Source organism: Protopterus annectens, chromosome 8.part1, assembly GCF_019279795.1.
Source record: "Protopterus annectens isolate FY-2018-M chromosome 8.part1, PAN1.0, whole genome shotgun sequence".
Lineage (NCBI taxonomy): Eukaryota > Metazoa > Chordata > Ceratodontiformes > Protopteridae > Protopterus > Protopterus annectens.
The window spans coordinates 72,974,838-73,002,026 of NC_056742.1; the positions used below are offsets into that span (position 1 = coordinate 72,974,838).

Consider the following 27,189-nt stretch of genomic DNA (forward strand, 5'->3'; position numbering starts at 1 on the left):
CCCACTTACCCACACTGTTGCCTTCCATTATCCCTACAAAATAAATTTCGCCCGAAATCACACTGGAACAAGTCTCAGAATCCCTGTCAAAGACCAAAAATAATACTTCTATGGGACCTGATAACATACTAGACTACATTGTTATGAGTGCAAATTATGCACTGGCCAAGCCTCTGCTTAAATTGTTCAGTGTTAGCCTTTCCACAGGGTTTGTGCCTGATGTCTGGAGAACAGCTAGTATGACTCCTGTACAGATCCAATTAATTACAGGCCCATCAGCAGCATTATATGCAAAGCCATGGATTGTATCATAGCAGGAATCATTTATACAGATATGGACAACTTTACTGATCTAAACCCCATTTAATTTGATACTGTGAAGGCCAGGTCCTGTCTTTTGAACCAAATAAACTTATTTGAAAAGGTCACAGAAGCTGAGGACAGTTGGGACTCTCTACAAGCTGTTTAACTAGATCTGGCCATGTCTTTTGACACCATCCCCCATGCTAGTATTATTGAAAAAACAGACAAATTTAACAACAACACCTGCATTGTCCACTGGATTACAAATTGGCTGTCCAACAGATCCCCAGGTTATGAAAATAACTTGAAATAAATCTCAAGTTAAATGCAAAAATGTGCAGCATAGTAGCTTTCATCTAAAAATCTGACCTCATATATTGTAAGTGGTACTCCTGTTCAGACAGATACACTTATGGAAGACATGGGTACTTATCTGGACAACTCTCTCTCTCTCTCATTCAGTCATGTTTCCATTCTAGTCAGGAATTCCTTCTATCTGACCCAGTTAATTTTCAATAGAATAGCTTCAAGATCCAAACAAGTTATCTTACTGTTGTACTCTTCTGTTGTCAGAGTCATCATCAAATACAGTGCGCCATCCGATGTGTATATTATTTAAATGGAAAGGCTACAAAAATATTTAACAAATAAATTATAGGCCTTAAATCCTTCAACTATCCCAGTAAATTAGAATAACACTTCTTATACTTAGTAGTCTACCAACTTTTCAAGTCATGAAAGACCCGATTCTGTTTGATCTCCTGTTTTTTTTCCAAAATCAGTGGTTGTACAAACACTCATAATAGGGACCTAAATCTAAAATAACAAATAAGACTTGCTGTTGGGATCTATTTCCAGCATATGGAAGAAGTTACCTTTACAGGTTAAATAAAGTAGTACTTTGCCTGCCTTTAAAGATACCCTTAATGACTGGATGAATAGACACAAATGTATATCAGCATTATCATATACAACCCAGCTCAACTGGGGAAGCAAGCACTATTAAATAGGCTTAAAGGGTGCCAAGAACTATGTTTTCTTAAAGGCCTATATGGATAGGCATCTCATGGTTTATATGATTGCTTGCCTAGTATTATTCCTCTGCTCTTATAATGAAAAAATATATAGATGATGTGAGGGATGAGTGGAATAAGATATTTAGATATTTTGATCTGCACTCACATATTTGGTTTCTTTTCTTTTTTCTGCAGAACAATTGTACCACAATTTTACCTTGGTCCAAAGTCTCAAAAAGTAGACAAGACAAGTAGCAATGAAAGCAATGAAGCATTGTAAGTAAAAATAAATAAATAATATTTCATACTTATTGTTAGCAAGCAAAATAAGATGTGACAATAGAAGCTGTAAAAAAGGGAAGGTGGGTCATTCTGAAAAAATACCAATCTGTTAATAATGCAGTACTGTTAAGGAGAAAGCGATGCTTGCATACATATCATTTTGGTATCCAGAAAACATTTTGTGACATTAGCCTTATTTTGGGGTGTGCCCTGATATAGTATATAAAAGAGAGCAGTGCAGTGTAGTGCAACACATCGTAAATATAAAATATATGGGTAGTAGGCGTTGCAAGTATTCTAGGATGCTATATAAACTGACTTTGCCATGCTATCAGATATTTCATTTTCCATGATTATACATGCCTTTTTAACTCAGCAAATTTTAAAATTTGAAAAAATAACAATTTGAGGAGGTTTGTTGTTGAGCACTTCATATGTATAGCACATTTCCATCTTGAGTATGTTGTGTGGCCATGTCTCTTGCCAGATACGTCATTTGCTTATCTGTCTGGTCTAGTTTTTGTGTGCATGTATAACACAAATGCTTTGTCTTCATGTATATGGGCACATTTTTGGGGTGTGTTTTCAGTGCATATGGGTACTCTATTTCAATTACTTTCTGCTAGATGCTTATATAATAGGTGTGCAGGTATGATTACACAGTGCATGAGATGTGTGTTTATGTGTGTGGGAGTGTGTGTGTTACTCGGAATGGATTACCTATCATTTACTGCACTGCCATATGAAAAGAAAAAGGAAATTAACTCTACATGTGTAACTATTACCTGATATGCAAGCAAATTGTTTTGTGGTATAGAGAAACTGACATCAAGAGGAGTTATGTGGTTATTTGTGGCATCATACAACTTAAAACAAAACCGTACATAAAGTGCTTTAGGAATTGACTTGCATGGAAGCAGTCCTTTAACTGCCAATTTACAGAACAAGAAATCTTAACAAAATGGGAGTGGGGAGTAAGCTATCTGGATAATTCCTCTAATGTGTCTTTTATCAAACTGGCTAAAATGTACTTTCTTTTGAAGTATGTGGCTATCTTTAAAACTTAAACTGAATCACAAAACACAGAGCTTATCTCTGCAGTGGAAGACTTGAGCTGATCTCACTATTTAGAGCCAGGTAAACTGATTCACTGGGTCACATTAATTTTTTTGACAAAATAAAAAGCAGCACATTGGGAATGCCTCCATCACAGCATGTGAGTTGTTCCTGACTAATCTGCTTGTTGAACCAGTAAAGATAAAGCCAGACCCTGTCCCATATGCCCTGACTACACCCAGAAGACTGTCATTTCTTGAACTCTCAAAAGTGGAGATAGAACTTAAATGCATGCAAACATTTAATGTGACTTCTTCTTCTGGCTTTTTCCCAGTTAGGGGTTGCCACAGCAGATCACCTTGTCCGCTCATGATTAGCAGTGGAGTTTTATGGTGTTGAGTTGCCAGCCTGGCACCCAACCTTCCACAGAAGGCACAGACACACACACACTCACACCTAGGGCCAATTTAGAGTGTCCAATCCACCTACAGCATGTCTTTGGGAGGAAACTGGGGCACCCGGAGGAAACCCACACGACCACAGGGAGGACATGCAGACTCTGCACAGAAGGAACCCCAGCCGAGGACCGAACCGGAGAACCTCTTGCTGTGAGGCGGCAATGCTAACCACTGCACCACCGTGACCACCCCAAACATTTAATGTGACTGAAATCCTTAAATGGACCTGCTGAATGATGTGTTCCAATATTCCTAATCATTTAAAAGAATATTGTGCAGTATGCAAACATGCATTGATAAGAATATGTAAAATGAAATACTTATGAGAGAGATTTATTCTACTTAGCCTACAAGACTTTATACACAAGCTGGTTAATGCTAGATTGTTCTCCACATTAAATATTTTAAGTGGATTTTGTCAGATACCCATAGAAAAACATTGCTAAAATATGACAACCCACATTACAACATTTGGAAGGTTTTACTTCAAAAGACTGTCATTTGAAATAACTTAAGCACATGAAATATTACAACATGAGATGAGGAGTCTGAAGAAAGGGCTTAATGATGGTGGTGTTGTGATGGATGATGAGATGCTGTTTGGTCCTACTAAAGAATACTCATAATGTGAGACTGGAAGCAGTGCTCCAAACCATGAAGAATTCAGCCCTGAAAATGAATAAAGACAAATGCTGTTTTAGAAAAGTCTGATGTTCAATATTTTGTTCTTAGCATAAATGCTAGTGGAATCAGATCAGATGCAAGCAAGGTCAAAGCCAAAGCAGAGCTTAAAAAGTCTAATCTGTGTAACTGATTTACATCAGGGCCTAGGCACTGCATATTTCATTTTCTTAAACATCTTTATTAAACTATCACTTAAGACATAGGAACACATGCATTCACAGAAAAGAAAATAAACAGCATTAACATTTTCCATTTAAACATATAATAAATTTTATGTTTTCTTTCTTTATTAACAACCAACTTTCAGTTCAACACTACATAAATCACTTAATTTCTGCCTTCTTTGAAGTCTAATTGGCATTTAAAAAAATACCTATTGACATTATTCCAAGCAAAATTCCTAAAGATTTGGACTTTGTTGCATACCTGGGAGCCATACGTATGTCCTCCTTTTGCTCCCTTGTAAATTTCTTTTCCAGTCTCTGTTCCCAATCTTTTCTAACCTCCTGTGATTGGTTCTTATAATTATCATGCAATATTTTACATGCCCTACTAATTAGCCCCTTTTTTAACAGCAGCTTCTGTTCTAGATTCAACAAAAAACTCCATCAAAGTAGATCTTTCACTAAGGACACCCTTATTCCTTTCTGTTTGCCTATACTCTGATATCAGTTCCTGATAGGGAAGGCAGTCTCTTACCTGACATCCAAACTTTTTCTTGGCCTCATCCCACTCTATTACCTTTCCATCTCTAGAATTTGTTCCCAAAGACATGCTGTAGGTGGATTGGACACTAAATTGGCCCTAGGCATGAGTGCGTGCATGTGTGTGCCTTGTGTGGAAGGTTGGGTGCTGGGCTGGCAACTCAAAACCATAAAAACTCCACTGCCAATCATGAGCGGACAGGTGATCTGCTGTGGCGACCCCTAACCGGAAAAGCCTAAAGAAGAAGATCTTAATATCCATAATGATAAGATCTTCCAGTTTCTCATTTTTTTTGTATTATCTTTTATTAACCTCTTCCCAAATATCCTTAGCACCCAGAACAGAAGCCTTTTTAAACCATACCTCTAGATACTTCTCTTTTCATGTCCCCCATAAATACAGATTTTGCTGAATCAAGTCATGAGTGCGTACATAATTTAAGGCTATAGCCTTTGTTTTATCACCTTTAATTATATATCCTGAAAAGAATTAAAACTGTCTCAAAATGCCAAGATGTCCTTTTCTGGATTTATCAAGTACAAAATAATGTCATCTGTAAATAAAGCCAACTTTTCTTGATTACCATACCAATTATGTCCTTGAATTTCTGCATCCCTTACTTTTGTTGTCAGTGGCTCTAAATATAAAGCAGATAACAAAAAGGGAAGAGAACACCCTGCTTTGTTCCTGCGTTCAGACAGAACTTTGTGGAGAGTAACCTTCACCCTTTAATTCTTGCCTTCAAACATTCATATATCTCCCTGATTAACCTGATTGTTGCATCAGGGAGTGTAAATGATTCTATTGCTCTAATCACAAAAATCCCAGCTTACACTGTCGAATGATTTCTCTGCATCAAGACCCACCTACATTGTGCAGTTTTATCAGTTCACTTGAATAGCTAGTTAAAGCTTCTGTGTTTTACATCCATTTGTTATTTGAGTTTATGTACTCCTTTAGTGTTACATTTATTTTAATCGCCTCTGAATACATTTATTTTCTTCTTGAACTTGAACTGCTTTTTGTTGAACAGCTGCAGGATCCTTCCCAGCCAGAGTTTTCTCTTCACCTTTTCTGGTTGATTTTCTTTCAGGTTCTCCAAATTTCTTCTTTGCTGGCATCCAGGTAGTGTACTTGCTAGCCAGTAATTGAATTTTACCCAAATAACAGTCTGAATGGCATTCCCTTTTCTTAGTTTCTGTTTTCAGACTAGAAAAACTGAAATTGAGTTGTTTATCAGTGTGCAGCAAACTTGCACGTCTGGCTTTGTAAATTTCCTGGCCAAATTCAGACCAGATCTGTCTACATTGCTCTGCCCACTAAAATATGTACTAAAGAAAGATGTATCTTAGTCTTGGGGAGACATTCAAGCCCAAGCTTTCAGCAGAGTTAAAGCAAATGCTAATGTCTCCTCCAGTGCTTGCCCACCATGATGTTACAAAAATTACAAAAGTGAATGCAAATATGTCATAGGTGTTGTGTTACTCCAGATGGAGGGACAAGCTTTAATATCTGTTGTATATTTGTCCATAATGTTAATTAATGCTTATCAGAGATATTCATATATGCTGAAAGAGTTTCTTGCAAGTGTGTGGGCATTTGAAAACTTTTCACAATCCCTACTGATGCTAGAGAGCTCTCGACTCCAATCAGACCACAAATCAATGATTCCCCTGCTTAATTCCTACAATTTGGACAAAGCACCACCCAGAAGCTGCCAAAGGTTGCTTATGAAAGCAGGGTACCTCAATTCCAGAGCAATCCATCAAGGCTAAAATGTTATTCAGAATTCAAACACTTACTAGACAGTCAGATACTGAAGAAAACATTGCTGACTATGTACAGAGCACTACAGCAACTTAATCACCTATTAGAAAATGACTAGAAAAGCTAAAATAAGCTAACAAGCACAACAAAGCGTTACAAACAATTATCAAACATGTAAAGGATGGATGGTCTAACTGTTGGACACAAACAAAGCATTTGATGTATGGATATTCCATAACTGACTTCCTGCATGTTATTTTTCAATTGTCTGAGGTAGTTAGAGAAGGCTTTATTATTATTCTTGACACTGGATGATAACTGGATGTTAAAAATTAGAAATGTGACAGAATGTTCCTAGGCAGCTGTTGAGTTAGCAGATACTTTATCACATTGGATCAGAAAGGTTAGATGAAGGTCCAGCCAACGGCACATGCATTTGAAAAGGTTTAAAATGGTCAGTAATCCTCCATATGGAGCGGGCACTACCCAAGTGATAGGTACTGTAGACAGGCATTTGGCGGCTAAAAAATCCATTAATTCATTTTGTTAATCAGGTTAAGGCCCATGGTACTGAGTCAAGTGTTTATTTTGGCCAAGTTATATGAAAACAAATCAATAGGCATTGTAAAGAGCCAGTGTACCACCCAGGTAACAATGCCCTTAGTGTAAAAAATGGATGACATTCTAAGGAAGGAATAGTTCAATAATATTTATAAAGATGGTGAGTAGATGGGACCTTGCAGTGATATGTAAAAGTCTGTTTCTACCATCTCTGCGAATGATGGGAAATTTTTTATCTTTACCTGAAGATTAGTTATACGAGTACATGTTCAGAAGGCAGAGTGGACGGAACTTTGCTCATATCAAGACTGTTCCTTAATCAGCTTGGTATCCTGAACTGAGTTGTAGGCTTTTGAGAGGCTGAAAAATACACCTCTTTACTTCCCTTTATCCATGTTTACCAGTAAGATGTCAGTAATGAAAAAAGTTTTGGTTAATATGGTAATATGGTGTGGCCTTTACTAAAACTATGCTGTTTTGTGCTAAGGCATCCATAGCATTTAGATAAGTGGACATTTGACAGGATACTGTCTTCTGGAGTGCTTTAGACAGTTATTAGAGGAAAGAAGTAGTATGTTATCAAGACTGGGACTGTGACAACTCCTTTTACAGTGGAAGGGATCCCTTGAAAGAATGCCACACATTTGGAATAGTACCAGTAGCAAAGTGACAGATTTATAATATATCATATGGGATTTTCACAGGCCCTGAAGAATTTAGCAACTCCAGTGTCTGAGGCAGTAGCCATTTTCCTCTTCTACTGCAACAGGATTGAAATAAAAGGTGTGTGTACAGTCATTAAAGCAAGTATCATCAGAGAAGATCTGCCTAAGTTGGTTTGGATGGTTTTCATATAGATTGGTGATAGTATCATTAGCCATTGTGGCTTAGCCATCTTGGGCTTTCTACATGATCATTTGGTTTGGATTTCCTATAAGGATATTTACTGCCACTGAGAAACTCTTGGATTTTCCAAATATTTTAGATGAACATGCTTTCAGCTAGAATTACATTGCTCTTTAGAGAGGGCATAACTCCAACCTACAGTTAGTGAACGCACTTGCCAGAGAACTGTACTGAAGCATCTGCACATTGACACGAGCAGACCACAAGATATCAGATATCTCTGTACAGTGCTGAGTAGCACATTAGCATGAGCAGACCACAAGATATCAGATATCTCTATATCGTGCTGAGTAGCACATTGACACGAGCAGACCACAAGGTATCAGATATCTCTGTACAGTGCTGAGTAGCACATCGACACGAGCAGACCACAAGGTATCAGATATCTCTGTACAGTGCTGAGTAGCACATTGACACGAGCAGACCACAAGGTATCAGTTATCTCTGTACAGTGCTGAGTAGCACATTGACACAAGCAGACCACAAGATATTAAATATCTCTGTATAGTGCTGAGTAGCACATTGACACGAGCAGACCACAAGATATCAGATATTTCTGTATAGTGCTGAGTAGCACATTGACACGAGCAGACCATAAGATATCAGATATCTCTGTATAGTGCTGAGTAGCACATTGACACGAGCAGACCACAAGATATCAGATATCTCTGTATAGTGCTGAGTAGCACATTGACACGAGCAGACCATAAGATATCAGATATCTCTGTATAGTGCTGAGTAGCACATTGACATGAGCAGATCACAAGGTATCAGATATCTCTGTATAGTGCTGAGTAGCACATTGACACGAGCAGACCACAAGATATCAGATATCTCTGTACAGTGCTGAGTAGCACATTGACACAAGCAGACCACAAGGTATCAGATATCTCTGTATAGTGCTGAGTAGCACATTGACACGAGCAGACCACAAGATATCAGATATCTCTGTATAGTGCTGAGTAGCACATTGACACGAGCAGACCACAAGATATCAGATATCTCTGTATAGTGCTGAGTAGCACATTGACACGAGCAGACCACAAGATATCAGATATCTCTGTATAGTGCTGAGTAGCACATTGACACGAGCAGACCACAAGATATCAGATATCTCTGTATAGTGCTGAGTAGCACATTGACACGAGCAGACCACAAGATATCAGATATCTCTGTATAGTGCTGAGTAGCACATTGACACGAGCAGACCACAAGATATCAGATATCTCTGTATAGTGCTGAGTAGCACATTGACACGAGCAGACCACAAGATATCAGATATCTCTGTATAGTGCTGAGTAGCACATTGACACGAGCAGACCACAAGATATCAGATATCTCTGTATAGTGCTGAGTAGCACATTGACACGAGCAGACCACAAGATATCAGATATCTCTGTATAGTGCTGAGTAGCACATTGACACGAGCAGACCACAAGATATCAGATATCTCTGTATAGTGCTGAGTAGCACATTGACACGAGCAGACCACAAGGTATCAGATATCTCTGTATAGTGCTGAGTAGCACATTGACATGAGCAGACCACAAGGTATCAGATATCTCTGTATAGTGCTGAGTAGCACATTGACACGAGCAGACCACAAGATATCAGATATCTCTGTACAGTGCTGAGTAGCACATTGACACGAGCAGACCACAAGGTATCAGATATCTCTGTATAGTGCTGAGTAGCACACTGACACGAGCAGACCACAAGATATCAGATATCTCTGTATAGTGCTGAGTAGCACATTGACACGAACAGACCACAAGATATCAGATATCTCTGTATAGTGCTGAGTAGCACATTGACACGAGCAGACCACAAGATATCAGATATCTCTGTATAGTGCTGAGTAGCACATTGACACGAGCAGACCACAAGGTATCAGATATCTCTGTATAGTGCTGAGTAGCACACTGACACGAGCAGACCACAAGATATCAGATATCTCTGTATAGTGCTGAGTAGCACATTGACACGAGCAGAGCACAAGATATCAGATATCTCTGTATAGTGCTGAGTAGCACATTGACACGAGCAGACCACAAGGTATCAGATATCTCTGTATAGTGCTGAGTAGCACATTGACACGAGCAGACCACAAGATATCAGATATCTCTGTACAGTGCTGAGTAGCACATTGACATGAGCAGACCACAAGGTATAAGATATCTCTGTATAGTGCTGAGTAGCACACTGACACGAGCAGACCACAAGATATCAGATATCTCTGTATAGTGCTGAGTAGCACATTGACGAGCAGACCACAAGATATCAGATATCTCTGTATAGTGCTGAGTAGCACATTGACACGAACAGACCACAAGGTATCAGATATCTCTGTATAGTGCTGAGTAGCACATTGACACGAGCAGACCACAAGATATCAGATATCTCTGTACAGTGCTAAGTATAAAGGATATCACTTGAGCTAAAATATGTGGTTGTTTGGACATTTTTCTGGAGATGGTTCAGATGAACTGATGAACTAGTAAAGTTATCATCAATGTGGAATGCATGTAGTGGGATAAGGGGAAAATAATGAAAAAAATCTGTGTAGAGTCAGCAAATTTGAGATTCAAAAACTTACAACTTCAACAAGATGGATCTAAAGTAGTGCAATTGAAGTAGGATCGATGACTATTTTACAGGAAATGAAAATGGAGTAAAAAAAGAGAGCATGAATGACATTGCTGAAACTTTTGATGAATAGAATAAAAAGAGGTGTAGGATCCCAAAATTTGTTCTGGAAACTAGTGGAGAGTGTATACAGTCATGCTGTATAAATGATATGGCATAAAACAGAACGGCAGGTACTGATTGTCATCCACACACTAACTTTGGAAACATTACTTGCATGTTACCTTGAATGCAGTGAACTATAAGATTTAAAAGGGTGACTTTTACAGTGAAATATCATCAGTTGATTCTAATACATAAGAGATCCATATAAGCAAAGCTAGGATTTTTGGAAATGCACACTAACCTGTACACCAAAGCAAACCCTCCGCTGCTCTGTGATACAGCACTTACTTCCAAAGACTATACTTTTCCAGAGCTAAAAAAATAAACTTCTGAAATGACAAGTTTAAACAGAAAACCCACTTAGCTAACCACACTTTCTGAAAAGCAGCCTTTTAACAAAATATATGTTAACTCAAATAAAAAACCTTGGTAACTATGTGAAAAATTTCAAAAATTTAAACTTTATCAAATCTAACTGCGTAAGTAAATATATAAACTGTACAACGTTGAGTACTTTTTGGGCTGAAAAAAAGTTTAGCAGCAACAATTTGTGCAACTTCCACATAAGAGTATAACTGACAAATTAAAATGTTGAAAATAATTTCCAATTCTGTGGTAAAATAATAGTTATGTAATAAAAGAGAAAAAGTCAGGTTAGAAAGTTACAGAGCTCTGTACTGGAGTCACATTTTAGAACTAGTCTTCTCAGATACAGAAGTATGAAATAGGATATAGAAAATAAGACATGCCTCCGACTGCAAAGCAAGTAACATGATGACTTCATAAAAAGATACCAAAGTTCTTCAAGATGGTCTACAAATCTACACAATTAGGTGTGGTAATAATGACGTCAGTTTTTGTACAAATCTACACAATTAGATGTGGTAGTAATGACTTCACTTTTTGTACAAATCTACACAATTAGGTGTGGTAGTAATGACTTCACTTTTTGTGTCAAAGTAGCATCACAAGGCTTAGCAAAATTACATTACTGATAATTTTACCAAATAAGTGGTCAAATAATAAACATGGCACCCTCATTAAAATACTAGATACAATAGTAGGTAACAATTTAAATACTTATCAGTGTGTAACTATAAAAGTCAGAAACACACATTCTGCTGTCCATCTAGTTCCAAAGGAAATGTCTAGCCACTCCCAGGAGATCGCTGTATGATATTATACCTTACTGAGCCAACCAATTTAGTGATGATGGAGTTTTGTAGTCATTTAACAAACCACATGAACAAACTCAGAAAGGTACAATGATTCCTTAGCACAGAAATCATAAAGTTAAAAAATATAAACTATTCACAAAGTCTTCAGCAACTGTCATTATATTCATTTTCTTATAGATTACTTAGAAGTGAGTTCTGCCTGATCTATAAGGCAATGTCTGTTCAGGTATTGTTTGAAATTCTGCGCTGGGAACAAATCACGTGGGGAGCTTAGCAGTAGATCAGGGAACCTAATACAAATAATGCCATCCAAGAATTATGAAAGAAGCTTGTTCTTGTGATATATAATATATATATATATATATATATATATATATATATATATATATATACACACACACACACACACACACACACACACACACACACACACACACACATATGGAAAGAGATGTAGATATAAACATGCACAAACACATCTATTTATAGATATAATTCTATATAGCTATAGATACAGATATAGATATGTGTGTGTGTGTGTGTGTGTGTGCGTGTGTGTGTGTGTGTGTGTGTGTGTGCGTGTGTGTGTGTGTGTGTGTGTGTGTGCATGTACACATATCTATAAGCATATACACGTGTGAGTGTTGATATAGAAGAACTATCACAGCAGGGCTAGTCACCCAGCAGTGTAAACCTTGACTTTAGATGGTTGTCACTGCTGAAGTGATACCCCTGACCCCATGTGCAAAAATGGGAGAAAAGAGGTAGAGGATGGATGTGGATGGCATAGACTCTGTCAGTTAGTTATTTGATCAACAGAAGTTATTTAGTCAACTGCATGTTTGGTTGAGTATATTTTCTTTTAAATGTTTTTGCTGTCAAAAGGAGAAAGGTAAAATTTAGAAGGTAAACAAGTGTGTGATTCTGATGCCTAAAATTTCAGATGTTCCAAAGGAGGTGTGAGTGTGTACATGAGTATTTGTGAGTAAGGATTAGAGTAAGGAAATACATCTCAACTGTCCAGATTTTCACAGAATGTCCAGATTTGTACCTCATATTTTTGGCCTATTTCTCATAAAATTGCGGGTTTCAGGCAAATCACTGAGGAATGAAGTTAGAAAATAATGGCAGATACTTGAGTTTCAGACTTCATATCCCTCAAAAAATGAACAATAATGCAAAACCTATTAGTCTATCAATTTTCTAAGTTTGTACAAGTAATATTTAAAAAGTTCTTTATTTTTGGGTCTTTGTCTCCAAATTATGTGTGGCTTTGTCCAGATTTCTTTCTATAAGAGTTTGAGAGGTATGAGTAAGGGCTAGTAAGGTTAATCACTTAGTGTTGTGTGTTTGTAATAAATTGCTGCATTTGGTGTGTGTCTGAATATCTTGTGTAGTTATAGTAACATAGAAATGTTTTTGTAAAGTAAGGTGTTGGGTTAGGGTTAACACACATTAATGGTGGTGGTGGGGTTAACTTTACTAAAGCATGCTAACCCTAAGCCTAACCTTACACCTTACCTTACAAATAAATTTCCCTAACACTGTCACTGTTCAGACTAATTTGCTTTGAATGTAGTTATTGGATTTTGGATCAATGATCACCAAAGGATACTGTTCTTCACTGAAGCCGCATCCATAATATGTCTTGACTGGACCATCCAACTTTAGAAATCATGAATCATTGGGCAGATCACCTGCTCTATCCCATGATGAACATCCTACTCAAGAAATAAACTTCTTATCTGTTTTAGGTTATAACCTTTCATACAGAACTAATTGGCAACCATTATTCTAGCTAATACAAATAACTGCCTGACTAATTTCTGTGAAAATGTCCAGACACGATAGCATTTAAAAGTTTGAAAGATACACTTAAAGGTAAACCCCATATTTTTATCAAAAAGGCATTCTGTTGATTATATTAAGAACAAATATAATTTAGATGAAGACGTGGCTAGATGTATAATCCTGCAGACAACATGTAGAAGGGGAAATTAAGTTAATGCAACCAAGGATAAGAGATCATATCTCAAAATTAATTGAATATCTAATATTCTTAATGCAACAAAACATGTTGGGACAGGGTCTCTTATCTAAAATTAAATAGAAGTGTGAGGAGAGAAACGGAAAGTTGCAATGACAATTATTGGAACTATTTTACTCAAATTAATAGCAGATCTCCGAGTGAAGAAGATAAAAAAATTAATTCTAATATCTTCTAAACAAACAACTTCATCTCTAAGATGGAATCTCTTTAGTTGGAAATTTTTGCATAGATCTTTCTTCACATCACACATAATTGAATTAATGTTCAAGCAGAAGCAAGTTTGTTGGAGATGTAAACAAGAACTTAAAGTGGATTGGCAACACATGTTTTTTTGACTGTACTGTCTTAACACCTTATTGGAATAACATTAATCTCTTTTACAGGTTTTTTGTAGATAATTTTGTTTCAAATAAATCACTAATCCTTTTTAACACTCCCATTCCTATATGTGTTAAAAACATGAAATACTGCATTTTGTGGTCTATACTATCTATAGCCAGAAAGGTTATAACTCAGAATTGAAAGAATGAATCTACACCCTCCTTCAAAGAATTTATAAATATTGCAACTGAAGTCTGTCACCTGTAAATCATTACAATTAAGTCAAGAACAACCAGGATTACCTCTCGTTACAATGCATGGACAGAATTTGGAGATCTGCTTGACAAGCAAAAATAACTGCATTTCAGATATGATGTAATGTATAATAACTTGAATGACTTGATGGTTAATGGGCACTCCTGTAAATAGTTGTTTTTGTTTCGTGTGTGAGGTTTAGTTGAATTTTTTTTATTTATTATGCTCACAAATATCTGACTCTAAATATTGTTGTGATTATTTTACAATTAAAAATCCAATAAGAACTTAAAAAAATGCATCAGAACTATCCCCCTCCCATTTTAAACTCTTACAAGTAGGTTGTAAGACCTAGACATCTCATTAACTTTCCAGTTAGCTAACCTTGATATATGAGTGACTGTAAACTGGAAGGTTTGCATAAGTGGTGTCCAGTGGCATGATCTTGTATAATCTATCCTGTTTTTAACCCACTATTGCACTTGGGAATTACCTTTTATTAGGTTAAAGTATCTGTAAAATAGGTAGAAAGAATAAAAAGCAAACTACTAAGTCAGGCATTCTCTTTAAATGGCTAAATATTTTTTCAGCATTACTTAACTTTCAACTGATGAAGCCCGCATGGTGTTCCTTACCCTGAATATCTTGGGATAAGACCACTCCCAAACCTTCTTCTGACACATCTGTATACAAAGTAATCTTCGTAGTACAAAGAGGAGCCACTAACTCTGGTTCAGAACACAATACCATTTTCAGTTCATTGAAATCTTTATTTGTTTCAAGAGACCAAGGAGTTTTTCTTTTTATGAGATATGTCAAATCACAAGCAATATTTGCAAAATTTGATACAGATTTTCTACAGTATGCAAATTGACTAAGGAAAACCATTACCTGTCTTTTAGTAGAGGGTACATGACGTGCCCTCTGTGTGGAGTCTGCATGTCCTCCCTGTGGTTGCGTGGGTTTCCTCTGGGTGCTCCGGTTTCTTCCCACATCCCAAAGACATGCTGTAAGTGGATTGGACACTCTAAATTGGCCCTAGGTGTGAGTGCATGTGTATGCGTGTGCCTTCTGTGGAAGGTTGGGCGTCAAGCTGGCAACTCAACACTGTAAACTCCACTGCCAATCATGAGCAGACAGGTGATCCGCTGTGGCGACCCCTAACCGGGAAAAGCCGAAAGAAGAAGAAGACATGACATTTTTTGTAGCTTTTATTTTTTCATACTGTGGCTTTTCCATCCATTTTCCTTTAAGTTAACCCAAATATTTGGGTTCTACATTGTCAGTGGTGCAACAGGTAGTATACTCATCACTGCTGCAAAAGACTGTGGGTTCAATTCCCACAACAACAAGATGGATTGCTAATATTGCAATGTAGTATAAGGGGGTGATGCACTGCTGAGTGTATTGTCCTTTTGGATGAGATGTGGTTGAGTTATACAACATAAGAAACACATTTACATATTTACAGGCACATATATGCACATTTATATATTTACAGGCACATATATGCACAGTTATATTTTTGTTTACTATTTATCATTTTTCTTATACCATCCTCATTATTTTTCTATAATTGACCCCTACTCCTTCTTCCACAACCGTAAGCTATTTTTTTGCAAAATATCTGCCAAAATCCATATTCCATTAAACAAAATTTAATTCAGTCTTTTATTCCAAATAACCCATATTACAAAAAATACTTATCTACCCTTCTCACATTATTTCTTCTTGTCCTATAATAGCCATACATAATAATACCCATATCTATATTGTTTGTCATTAATATTCTCAAAAAAAACATTTCTTCATACATCTTTTTTCAGAGTTTCATCACTCTTTTACATTAAAAAAAGATCTGTTTTCTCATTCTCCCCACAAAATAAAAACACTCTTTCAACTTCCTTTTTATATGGCACATTCCCATTTACTGGTAACGTATTAATTACCAGTCTCCATAGGAAATCCTGACACTCTACTATCTTAGTACACCACTTTTCCTGACATTAATAGTTTTAATCACTTCATTTACATAATAATATTATTTCATCACATTATTATTATACCACATGATTCTAAGACCTGGAAATTGATTGGAGAGAAAGTACAGCAGTTCAAGGAATTACTCAGTGCTCTAGCACCCCAAGAAAAGGAGGAAATAGCTGGAGTTGAAGAGGAGTGGCAGCACCTAAAAACAGCATGTGTTAGGACTACAGAAAAGATATGTGGCCGAGCCAGGTATGGAAATAAGGTACATAAGGAAAGCTGGTGGCGGAATGCAGAAGTCCAGGAAGTCATCAAAAGAAAGAAGGAATGCAGGAAGAAGTGGGAGACAGAAAAGACTGACCAGGCTAGGAAGGACTACTGATTGGCTAACAAAGAATGTAAGAAAGAAGTTGCAATAGCAAAGAATAGGGCTTCGGAGGCACTGTACCAACTTCTGGAAAGTGACTCAGTAAGGAGCACAAAGAAACTATATCAGGCTGCAAGGCAAAGACAGAAAGATAAAGAAGATAGTCAGACACCCTTCATAAGGGATGCCAGCAACTACCTGCTTACCAGTCCACAGGATATCAAAGGCAGATGGAAGGAGTATTTCCAGCAGCTTCTGAATGAAGCAAACCCCTCAGAAGCTGTACTGCCCCTGAAACAGCCTATAATTAGAGAAGAAGAGGAGCCCACCTTAGAAGAAGTAAGAACAGCGCTAAGGAAGAAGAAGTCAGGGAAAGCAGCAGGCTCAGATGAAATCACAGCAGATATGATAAAGATGTTGTGTGAGATAGGGGAGAAATGGCTCCTGAGGGTACTAATACTAGTGTGGAGAGAAAGGTGTATCCCAGATGACTGGAGAAAGCATACATGTGCCAGTGTACAAGAACAAAGGGGACATCCACAACTGTGGGCAGTACAGCGGGATCAAACTCCTACCACACTGCATGAAAGCTCTGGAGAGAGTGATTGATACATTCTACTACTCTGCGTATCCATTTAAGATGGGAGATGAACAGTTCAGGCTCCAATCAGGATGCAGCACAACTGACCAGATGTTTGCACTGAAACAGATACTTGAGAGGAAGCTAGAAATGAAGAGGGAGTCCAACTGGGCATTCCTAGACTTGGAAAAAGCATATGACAAGGTCCCAAGAAAGCTAATCTGGGCAGTACTGCTGTGGTTTGAAGTCCCGGAAACATTGGTAGAATTAATGCAGGCTATGTACAAGGACCCAGAGACTCAAGTATGAACAGTGTTCAGCCTCACAGAGAGGTTCCCAGTGGGAGTAGGTGTACATCAGGGTTCAGCTCTGAACCCACTGCTGTTCATACTGGTGATGGACTATATTAGCAAACAGGTTGGAGGGGACAGATCAACAAAGCTGCTGTATGCAGACAATGTGGCAGTACAGGCAGACTCTGAGCTAGAACTTCAGCAAAGGATAGGAGAATGGAATGCAAATCTGAAGGCACATGGGATGAAACTAAGCACAGATAAGATGGTGGTAATGGCAGCAGATTTGGGAGATCAGAAGAAGCTGAGAAGAGAGATAGAAGGGAAGATATTGGAACAGGTAAACAGCTTCAAGTATCTGGGAGGGATTGTTGAGGAGAAGGGTAGTCTGAATGAAGAGGGCAAATCTAGAATCAGAGGGGATGCAGCCAACTGGCATAGAGTATCAGGTGTTGTCTATGACAGAAGAATGCCAAAGAAGCTGAAAAGCAAGGTGTACAAGACAGTGGTGCGACCAGTACTACTGTATGGTACAGAAACCTGGGCAGTAAAGGCAGAACAGTTAAAGAAGCTAGAGGTGATGGAAATGAAGTGCCTGAGAAAGGTGGTAGGATGCACACTGTGGGACAGACGAAGAAATGAGGGCATAAGAGCAGAAGCCAAAGTAGCTCCAATTGCAGAAAATATCAAAGAGAACAGATTACAGTGGTTTGGGCACATGTGTAGAAAAGCAGAAGACGATCTGGTGAGGAAGATTTGGGACAGACAGGAAGAAGGTAAGAGGAAGCAAGTATGTCCAGCAAAGAGGTGGATGGATTGTGTGAAAGAAGATCTACGACAATCGGGTATGAGTGTTGAAGAAGGCAGGAGTGTGGCACTAAATTGAGAGAGTTGGTGACAGTTAACACGATACCCCGACCCCATGTAGAAAAAATGGGAAAAAATGGGGCTGATGATGATCACCATCATTTTATCTTTCTCTATACTATCAGTTTTTATTTTCCATGTTAGTACTTTTTCATAATTTTTAATTTCTTAATTTATATATTCTTCCAGTACTTTCTGTACTTATATTTAAACATTCTTACTATTAATTTATTTTTCTCTTCCTTTACTCACTTTAATAATCTGTACAAGTTTAAAGAAGTAGAATAAACAGCTGGATTTTGCAACACCAATCTTCCTTCATCTTAATTCATATACAAAACATCTTTTTTCTCTGGGTTTAATCTTAAACCCCATATGATAGAAAACAATTGCACAATTTCCTTTTCATATTTTTGTGGGAACGTATAAATATAAACATTTGATGTATAAGATATTTTTCCTATTAACACAGAATTCACCAGATAAACACGCCTCGGGCCTCTACTGAAAAGGGATATGTATCCAGCTAGACTAGCCCGGTCAACAAATGTAAATAAATAAATAAAAAATAAATAAATAAATGAAACTAAGCACAGATAAGATGGTGGTAATGGCAACAGATTTGGGAGATCAGAAGAAGCTGAGAATAGAGATAGAAGGGAAGATATTGGAACAGGTAAACAGCTTCAAGTATCTGGGAGGGATTGTTGAGGAGAAGGGTAGTCTGAATGAAGAGGGCAAATCTAGAATTAGAGGGGCTGCAGCCAACTGGCATAGAGTATCAGGTGTAGTCTATGACAGAAGAATGCCAAAGAAACTGAAAAGCAAGGTGTACAAGACAGTGGTGCGACCAGTACTACTGTATGGTACAGAAACCTGGGCAGTAAAGGCAGAACAGTTAAAGAAGCTAGAGGTGATGGAAATTAAGTGCCTGAGAAAGGTGGTAGGATGCACACTGTGGGACAGACGAAGAAATGAGAACATAAGAGCAGAAGCCAAAGTAGCTCCAATTGCAGAAAATATCAAAGAGAACAGAGTACGGTGGTTTGGGCACATGTGTAGAAAAGCAGAAGACGATCTGTTGAGGAAGATTTGGGACAGACAGGAAGAAGGTAAGAGGAAGCAAGTATGTCCATCAAAGAGGTGGATGGATTATGTGAAAGAAGATCTATGACAATCAGGTATGAGTGTTGAAGAAGGCAGGAGTGTGGCACTAAATTGAGAGAGTTGGTGACAGTTAACACAATACCCCGACCCCATGTAGAAAAAATGGGAAAAAAGGGGGCTGATGATGATCATCATCATTTTATCTTTCTCTATGCTATCAGTTTTTATTTTCCATGTTAGTACTTTTTCATAATTTTTAATTTCTTAATTTATATATTCTTCCAGTACTTTCTGTACTTATATTTAAACATTCTTACTATTAATTTATTTTTCTCTTCCTTTACTCACTTTAATAATCTGTACAAGTTTAAAGAAGTAGAGTAAACAGCTGGATTTTGCAACACCAATCTTCCTTCATCTTAATTCATATACAAAACATCTTTTTTCTCTGGGTTTAATCTTAAACCCCATATGATAGAAAACAATTGTACAATTTCCTTTACATATTTTTGTGGGATCGTATAAATATAAACATTTGATGTATAAGATATTTTTCCTATTAACACAGAATTCACCAGATAAACACGCTTCCTGAATGCTACTCTATATGTCCTCCACAGAAGATGTATTTATTTCATTTATTTTATCAAACCCTCCCATTGCATCATAGCTACATAATTTTTCCCAAATTTTATCCTTAGCACATGCACCTCATTCATTGAAAAATTCATAGCCCCAGTTTTCATATCTCCCAAACCCTTACTTTTATCTTTGAGGTCATCCCCATTTCCTTTAAACATTCATTCAGACAAATCAACACTTCAGTCATTCATATTTTGTTCTTAACATCTACAACTATACTATCTCTATATGTCAAAATGACTAGCATCACCAAATCCTTTTACATCACATATCTAACATCCTTAATTCACTATTGCATTCATATCCTGTACAAAAAATATTCTACTCATCCTTGTCTCGTACCACCCTTTGTGCATGTTTTTGTACTCAACCACCCGTTCACTAAAACTCTCTATTATTTTGATATGCTGACCTACACATTCTCCTTATTCTATTATCTAGTCCATATTTCTCCATTATAATCCCACAAAGCATCATGTCTTACTGCATGAAATGCCTAACTAATATCACCTACCATAAGTTTCATATCCTCCTTTTTGCTTATATCATCCAAAGTTTTTCTTTCAACCAGTAACAGTTCTTGACATCCCTTCCATTTTATACTATATATTCTTTCTTCCATAATATTCCTCATCCATCGTTCCATTCTCATCAATATTATTCTTATAAAAAATAAAATCTGTATTATTTAGCATGATGGGTCTCCATTTTTTTTATTTCATTCTTGTCATCTTTCTTCCATATAACTTTTAATATCCCACTACATAATTGTTCAGAAACAAGCACTTCCTTCAACCATTCATTCAGTACATTTACAAAATACTCTCTTTGCCAATCCACTACTTTCTTGTACATACCACACCCTAGGCCATGCTGTCTTGATGCTGAATCAGTATTTACTTTCCTAAGTACTTTGTCCAATTCACTAATAGTAATTTTTTTCAAAGTCTTTCTTAACTTTTTTTTACTTTCCATTCTCTCTTATTTTCCTTTTACTCTTATACATATTTTCCACATGCTGTACTACAATGCTTGTAATTTGCTCTTGGCTTCTTTTACCTCTCCTTTTACATTTTTTAATTTCCCTCATTATACAAATATCCTCCTTTACCAAAAATATACAGATACTTCCTCCTTCTCCCTTGTAAATATTTCTGCCTAAACAGTAATGCCCTATTTTTTCTTGATTTATTTTATGTATCTCTTTTTTCCATTTTATACTGCTCTCTTGTATTATCATTTAAATACTTTAATACAGTTCTATGAATTTTCTTATACTTCACTTTGTCTTCCTTTCTTACATTATCCTGGCATTGGAAAAAACACTTTTTCTAATTCTTTTTAAATTCAATCCGCCACTCAGACTAATATTTATAGAGCTTATTCATGATTATATGATCCTTCCATAACTGCAATACTTCCCACTCTCCAGTTTCATCCCATAATCTCTTGTTTATTGTTTTTATTTCCTTTCCAATTTTAATATACTCCCTTTCTGCCATCACCTGCATCTATGTTGTTAAATTGTCTAAAAAACCTGTCACAGGTGAATCACCATCTACTATCCCCAAATCTTCTGATAATACAAAATAATCAATTTCACATCCAACTGCTCCACTTCTCCACGTCCATTGACTTTAATTCCACACAGTTAAGTTACCACATTTTATCACTTCCTATATTTTTACATCTTTCCTTTTCTTTTTTACATTTTCCTCTTAAATTGCAATTGAAGTCCCCGGCAATTATAATTTTCATATATATTAACCACTGCATTGTCTAATATTTGATGAAACAGATTCTGTCTTTCCTTGCTAGTTACACATGTATATAATGCTACAATTCTGTGAACATGTCCTCTCCACCTTACATCCACAACAGTTAATCTTCCCATCCTTACCTGTGTTACATCTAATATTTTCACTTTTTTTTTACACAACACAGCCACTCCTTAACAACACTCACATCCGAAGTTCCATATTATATTTCCACTCCAGAATTTTTCTGTTTGCAGACTTTCTTCAGGAATGTTGCATCCTTTAAGGGAATAAAATCCACATCATGTTTAGCACACAAATTCAGTATCCCTATCCATATTACAACGTTAGTTATACTGTTCCCATTTACCGGAAGTATTCTAAAGTTGTTGCTTTTCCTTCTGTTTACGTTTAGGGAAAATATTTTAAAATTTTCATTTTCTTATTTTTATTCTTTCCCCAACTGAGTTTTTTCCTGGGTTTATGTACAAATAATCCTTGATCATCAGAATCAGATTTTTCACTGGCTAGAACTTCAAAAAATTATTAGTATCAATCCCTTCTTCTGACTTCTCTCCTTGCATTCATACTCTCTCTCCTCATTCTTCCATTCCATATTTTTTCTTATTAAAAATTACTTATTCACTTAGTTTACTCTGTCCCCCAGCCTCTTGTTGTTATTCCTTGTATATGTTTTCTTCCATTTCCCTTCTTTTTCATTATTTACGGTTTGCTCTTGACAATCCATCCAAAAGTGTCTTTATTTATTTTTTTTACACAAACCTGTTTTCAGGCACATGCCTTTTTGTTGTATGTCCTTTCTCTCTCCCCATACTGGTTATATTATACCTTGTAATAATCATTAATTAAATGAGAAAAGTCCCAGAAAATAAATATGATTTAGGCTGACCATCATATCTTATTGACCTTCTAAGACTCTTGGCAAGAGTTTCACCATATTATTTCACATTTCAAAACAGCTTCTGACCTTCAACCTCCATTCCATAAGTTTCTCTCATATCTACCTTCCATAATATTATCAACACTTCACATAGACCCTGCATGCATTCTTTACCATCATCGTATTCCAGATCATCAGTTCTAAACTGCTAAGTAACAGTTTTTTACATTTAAGTTACTACCAGAAAACAAATAATTATGCCATAGATAAATGTCCTTCTTTTTGTTACACAGTTCCAGAAATTTCATCATCAGTCCATCAGTCACAAAAAGACTCTGTCCCAATATGTATAAAAGTCCAGATTTCTTGAGCTTTAAAACCCAGAACAGTTGCCAAATTGTCCCATATATAATATCTGTCCATTGCAGTGTCATTTTTTGTTGTTATTCTCACAGTTGGTCTTCTCTTCTTTTTAAAAAAACAGTTTTACTTACAGTTATTTCCTGCTCTCCTTTTTTGCCTGCTGTCACTGCTGCATAAGTTTTAGTTACTGCATTATCTGCTGCCACAAAACCAGACCCCTTCTCAGTTTGTTGCTGCTGTCCTCTTTTACTTTTTGCCACGGCTGTACAAGTTTTAACTGCTTCATTCTTTGCTGCCACATTATCTGGTTTCTTCACATTAACCCCAACACTTCCAAAAGGTTATCTGCCACCCCAACCCATAAAACAGCAGAACTGTCCCCTGGATCATCCTTCTTAATTATATTTAACAGAATGTCATCTGCAAGTTCCTCTGACACCAGTTCTGTTATTTGCACCACTTCAACAGATTCATTTAATTCCTTCGCCATGCAGACAGCTAAATGCTGCTCATCTGTAACATTCACCATACAGGAATCTTTATTTACATTCTGAAGCTCCATATTGAACATTTTTTCTCCAAATTCTGACTTTCCACCTCCAAATTCTCCATAGCATTTCTCTCCTTATACATGCAGCTGCTTCCCTTAGGCCCCTTCCTTGGTGTTGTAGGAGTCCTGTGGCGGCATCTAGCAGCTCCAAAGAATAGGGGAAGTTCCCTGATGCCCTGGCCAAATTACTCCTAGTAATTCAAATATCACCTTGGTTCTCCCCAGAAAAGAGGTCACTAGCCTATTGGGACTAATCTGGTCAACAAAGGTTAAATTAATGAATAAAAATATCATGCCCAATTTATTCATTATAGCATTCAAAGCTAACAATGCTTGACCAATAGAGTCTAACGCAGCCTTCACTGTGGATAAGTGAGACTCTCATTCTCCTGAATGAGTGACTATATTATCTATGTATGCAGCAGCATATTGTGAGTGGACTTCAGTATTTTATCCATCAGTCTCTGAAAGGTGGCTTGAACTCCATGTAGGCCAAATGGTAGCACTGTATGGAGGGATGAAGCCCTGTCTACAGCTAAAGTGACTCAGGCTTGATTATTGTCTTGGGTGTCTGAGGTCCTGTAAAGGGAAAGATGGACATGTCAGTCCAGGGGAAGAGCTTACACTCAGGTGTACTTCATAGTTAATCTGTAGTAGATGTTGGGGATACACAGTGGGTGTTTTCCTTAGGTGATGGGGGCACTGGTTGAGTTGCCTCTGAAGCAAAACAATACACCATCATGCCCTACTCCACATCAGTCTGTACATATCACAGCTGCTCAGGGTAGGAATTTCGGGGCATATAAAAAAATATCCCACCCTGGCAGTACTATGAAGTGACAACTTGTTCTCCTCAACAGCCATAAACATTGGTTGAATAAAGTCTTGAGAAGGCTTGTTGATGGGTTCATAGGTATACATTATGCTAATAACCACAAGGGCCTTTTTTAAGTGTAGCCATGCATCTCAGATGTATCAAACAAGTGTCCATAGAGGTTATTTTTAGGGGTATGTGTCATCTAGAGCATATATGGACAAACATTTACAGGTTGCCTTCATCCATTACAGACATAGCTAACAGACCAGGGGTGAATTACTGAGTCCCCAGCCACCTGTTCAGGTTGAATAGGGCCAGGGAAGAGCTCTGCTTCATATGGATGGGAAGCCTGTTCCTGAGAAGGCGTATTATCTGAGACACATACCTTTCCCTCCAATATGTCCTATTTATTTTGCTAGCATGGTTTAAATCATTCAATAGGGTAGCTCTGTTGATATTTGTTTTGTGAATATGCAAGAGGTCCATCAGAGTGGGATTCTGTGATGCCTTGTATGTCAGATATAGATCACCCCCTCAATAGTCTGTAAGAAACAAAATATCAGGATAGGGCTTTAAGGTGATCCACATAGGATGTGCTGTTAATGCCCTGTATTCTTTTTGTAAGGAACCCTTATGGACATTCCACTTGTTGCATGTGCCTGATCGGGTACATACTGAAGGGGGGTATTCTACTCAGTGATTAGTCTGATGAGGGCTGAATACAGTGGAATGATGGCTTCATTGGAAACTAGCCATATCCTTGCTTATAAGTCAAGGAACATAGAATGTTTTCCTTACTACCTCATGTTGGTCAAAAGCCAGGTTGCTGTCTACATATGCCCCCAAATCCCTGACTACTGTGTCTACTCATGTGTTATCAATGAGATAGTTTTCTGGGGTAGCCAACTTTCCAAAGAGTACTGTTATGCATTTCTTGGCATTGAGTTTTAAACCATGTCTATAGCACCTATTATTTGTCTGCATTAGCCCTTCTTAGAGGATATAAGGGTCTTAAGGGGATTCTATGACTGCTCCCAGTTTGCAGTCATTTGCAGACTTAATCAACCAGAGGGCCTTGACATTGGCCTTGACTTCCAATAAGAAGATGCCAAAAAGGATAGGACCCAGCACTGAGACCTGGAAGACTCTGCTAGTGACCAGCCTCTATCTGAGAGCAAGCTAGCAATCCAGTGTGTAACAAAGGGGTTTACGCCTAATTTCTTGAGTTTGTTTACAATGCCACAGTGGTGTATTGCATCAAATGTCACAGCCAGGTCAAGGTAGGCTGTATGCACTATTTTTCCCTTGTCCATTGCCTTGATGACCTTCTTAAAGAAGTCTACCAGACTGAGTGGGCATGATCTTCCCTTGCCAGAACCAAACTGGATTGGATCAAGTGTCTGGTGGTTTCCGATGTCAATATTACTCATTTCTATGATAATTCTTTCCATGGATTTACATAATAGACTAGTCAAACTAATGGGTCTGTAGTTCCCAGGGTTGTAGAAGACCTGCCCTTATGCACAGGAATGACCGTTGCAGTTCTCCATTTATATGGCACAAAGCCTAACTGGGGGCTACAGTTTTATAGAGATCACCGTGGTCCCGATAGGTCATATTTCATACTAACTAGGAGGCATCCTGGGATGACCCATCAATGCAGTGTTCTTGGCCATAGACAGTGTATCTAGGACCTGTCCCCTAGTGATGTTTGGGGGGTATATTCAATGATACTTCTTGAGAGTTGACCAAACAAACTGGAGCGGAGTTTGTCATGCAGTAAATTTGTTATATTTCCCAGCCCAAACCAGTTTTAGTAGACCTGATGTTCTTCCTGAGTTGTTTGTCTGTTTGTTTAGATTGATGGAAGAGTTTTTATTCTGCTTGGCAATGTATTTCCCGACTTTTGCTATGAACTTCTTTCTTATGTTGCACAGCACATAGATGTTTGGATTTCCTCAGGGTGTCTTGTTTTTTTTTTATTTGATTTGAGTTTATTTTTGGTAGGCACCTCTGTCTCTGAATTTATTAACATAATTGTATAGAGTATCTGTAAAGAATTTCACATAGGATTTGGACGGGGCTTGTAATCTTGTCAGGTTGTCACTTAATAACAGGAAGTTTGCCTTAGAATAATTTCTAAATGCTATGAGATTAGTTGGGGTCACACTTCTTATTTTTATTTCAAAGGAGATATCTTTATGGTTTAGTGTTGGGTTTTGGCAGACCTGATGAATAAGGAAAAGCTCCTGTGAGTAGCCAATAGCCACCTGCAGAGGGCTGGCCAAAAATATTAAAAAAAAAAGTCTAATGTTGTTAAGCAACTTCCTTGATTGCCTCTTCATCAGTACTGACAATGGGATAGCTATTAACAAGTGAAACACTGTTCACTTTTCTAAAACTGTCACAGAGTCAGACATTTCCATCGGGTTTAGGAGCTAGCACTACTGGTCTGCACCATTCACACTGCGACTATTCTGTTATTTTTAATTTGGGTATAGTTCGCACTTCTTCTACTCTATTTTTGAGACTCTTTTACTCTTCAAGGTGTCAGTTTAACCTCCATTCCATTTCCTCTTTAAGGTGTCAGTTTAACCTTCATTCCAGTTGTTTCTGTGGTATGTTCTACCCATTTTATTTTCCCCAAGCATTTCTGAGAATAGTCC

The 27,189-nt window shown here is 37.4% G+C and overlaps 1 protein-coding gene across 1 annotated transcript in view; it reads left to right on the forward strand.

The window, feature by feature from the left end:
- LOC122810071 overlaps positions 1 to 27,189 on the forward strand; it is a 312,474-nt gene that overhangs the window by 271,271 nt on the left and 14,014 nt on the right. The window contains exon 6 of the mRNA XM_044081563.1: positions 1,515 to 1,595. Coding sequence (XP_043937498.1) covers positions 1,515 to 1,595 — 81 coding nt within the window. The remainder of the gene's footprint in view (positions 1 to 1,514; positions 1,596 to 27,189) is intronic.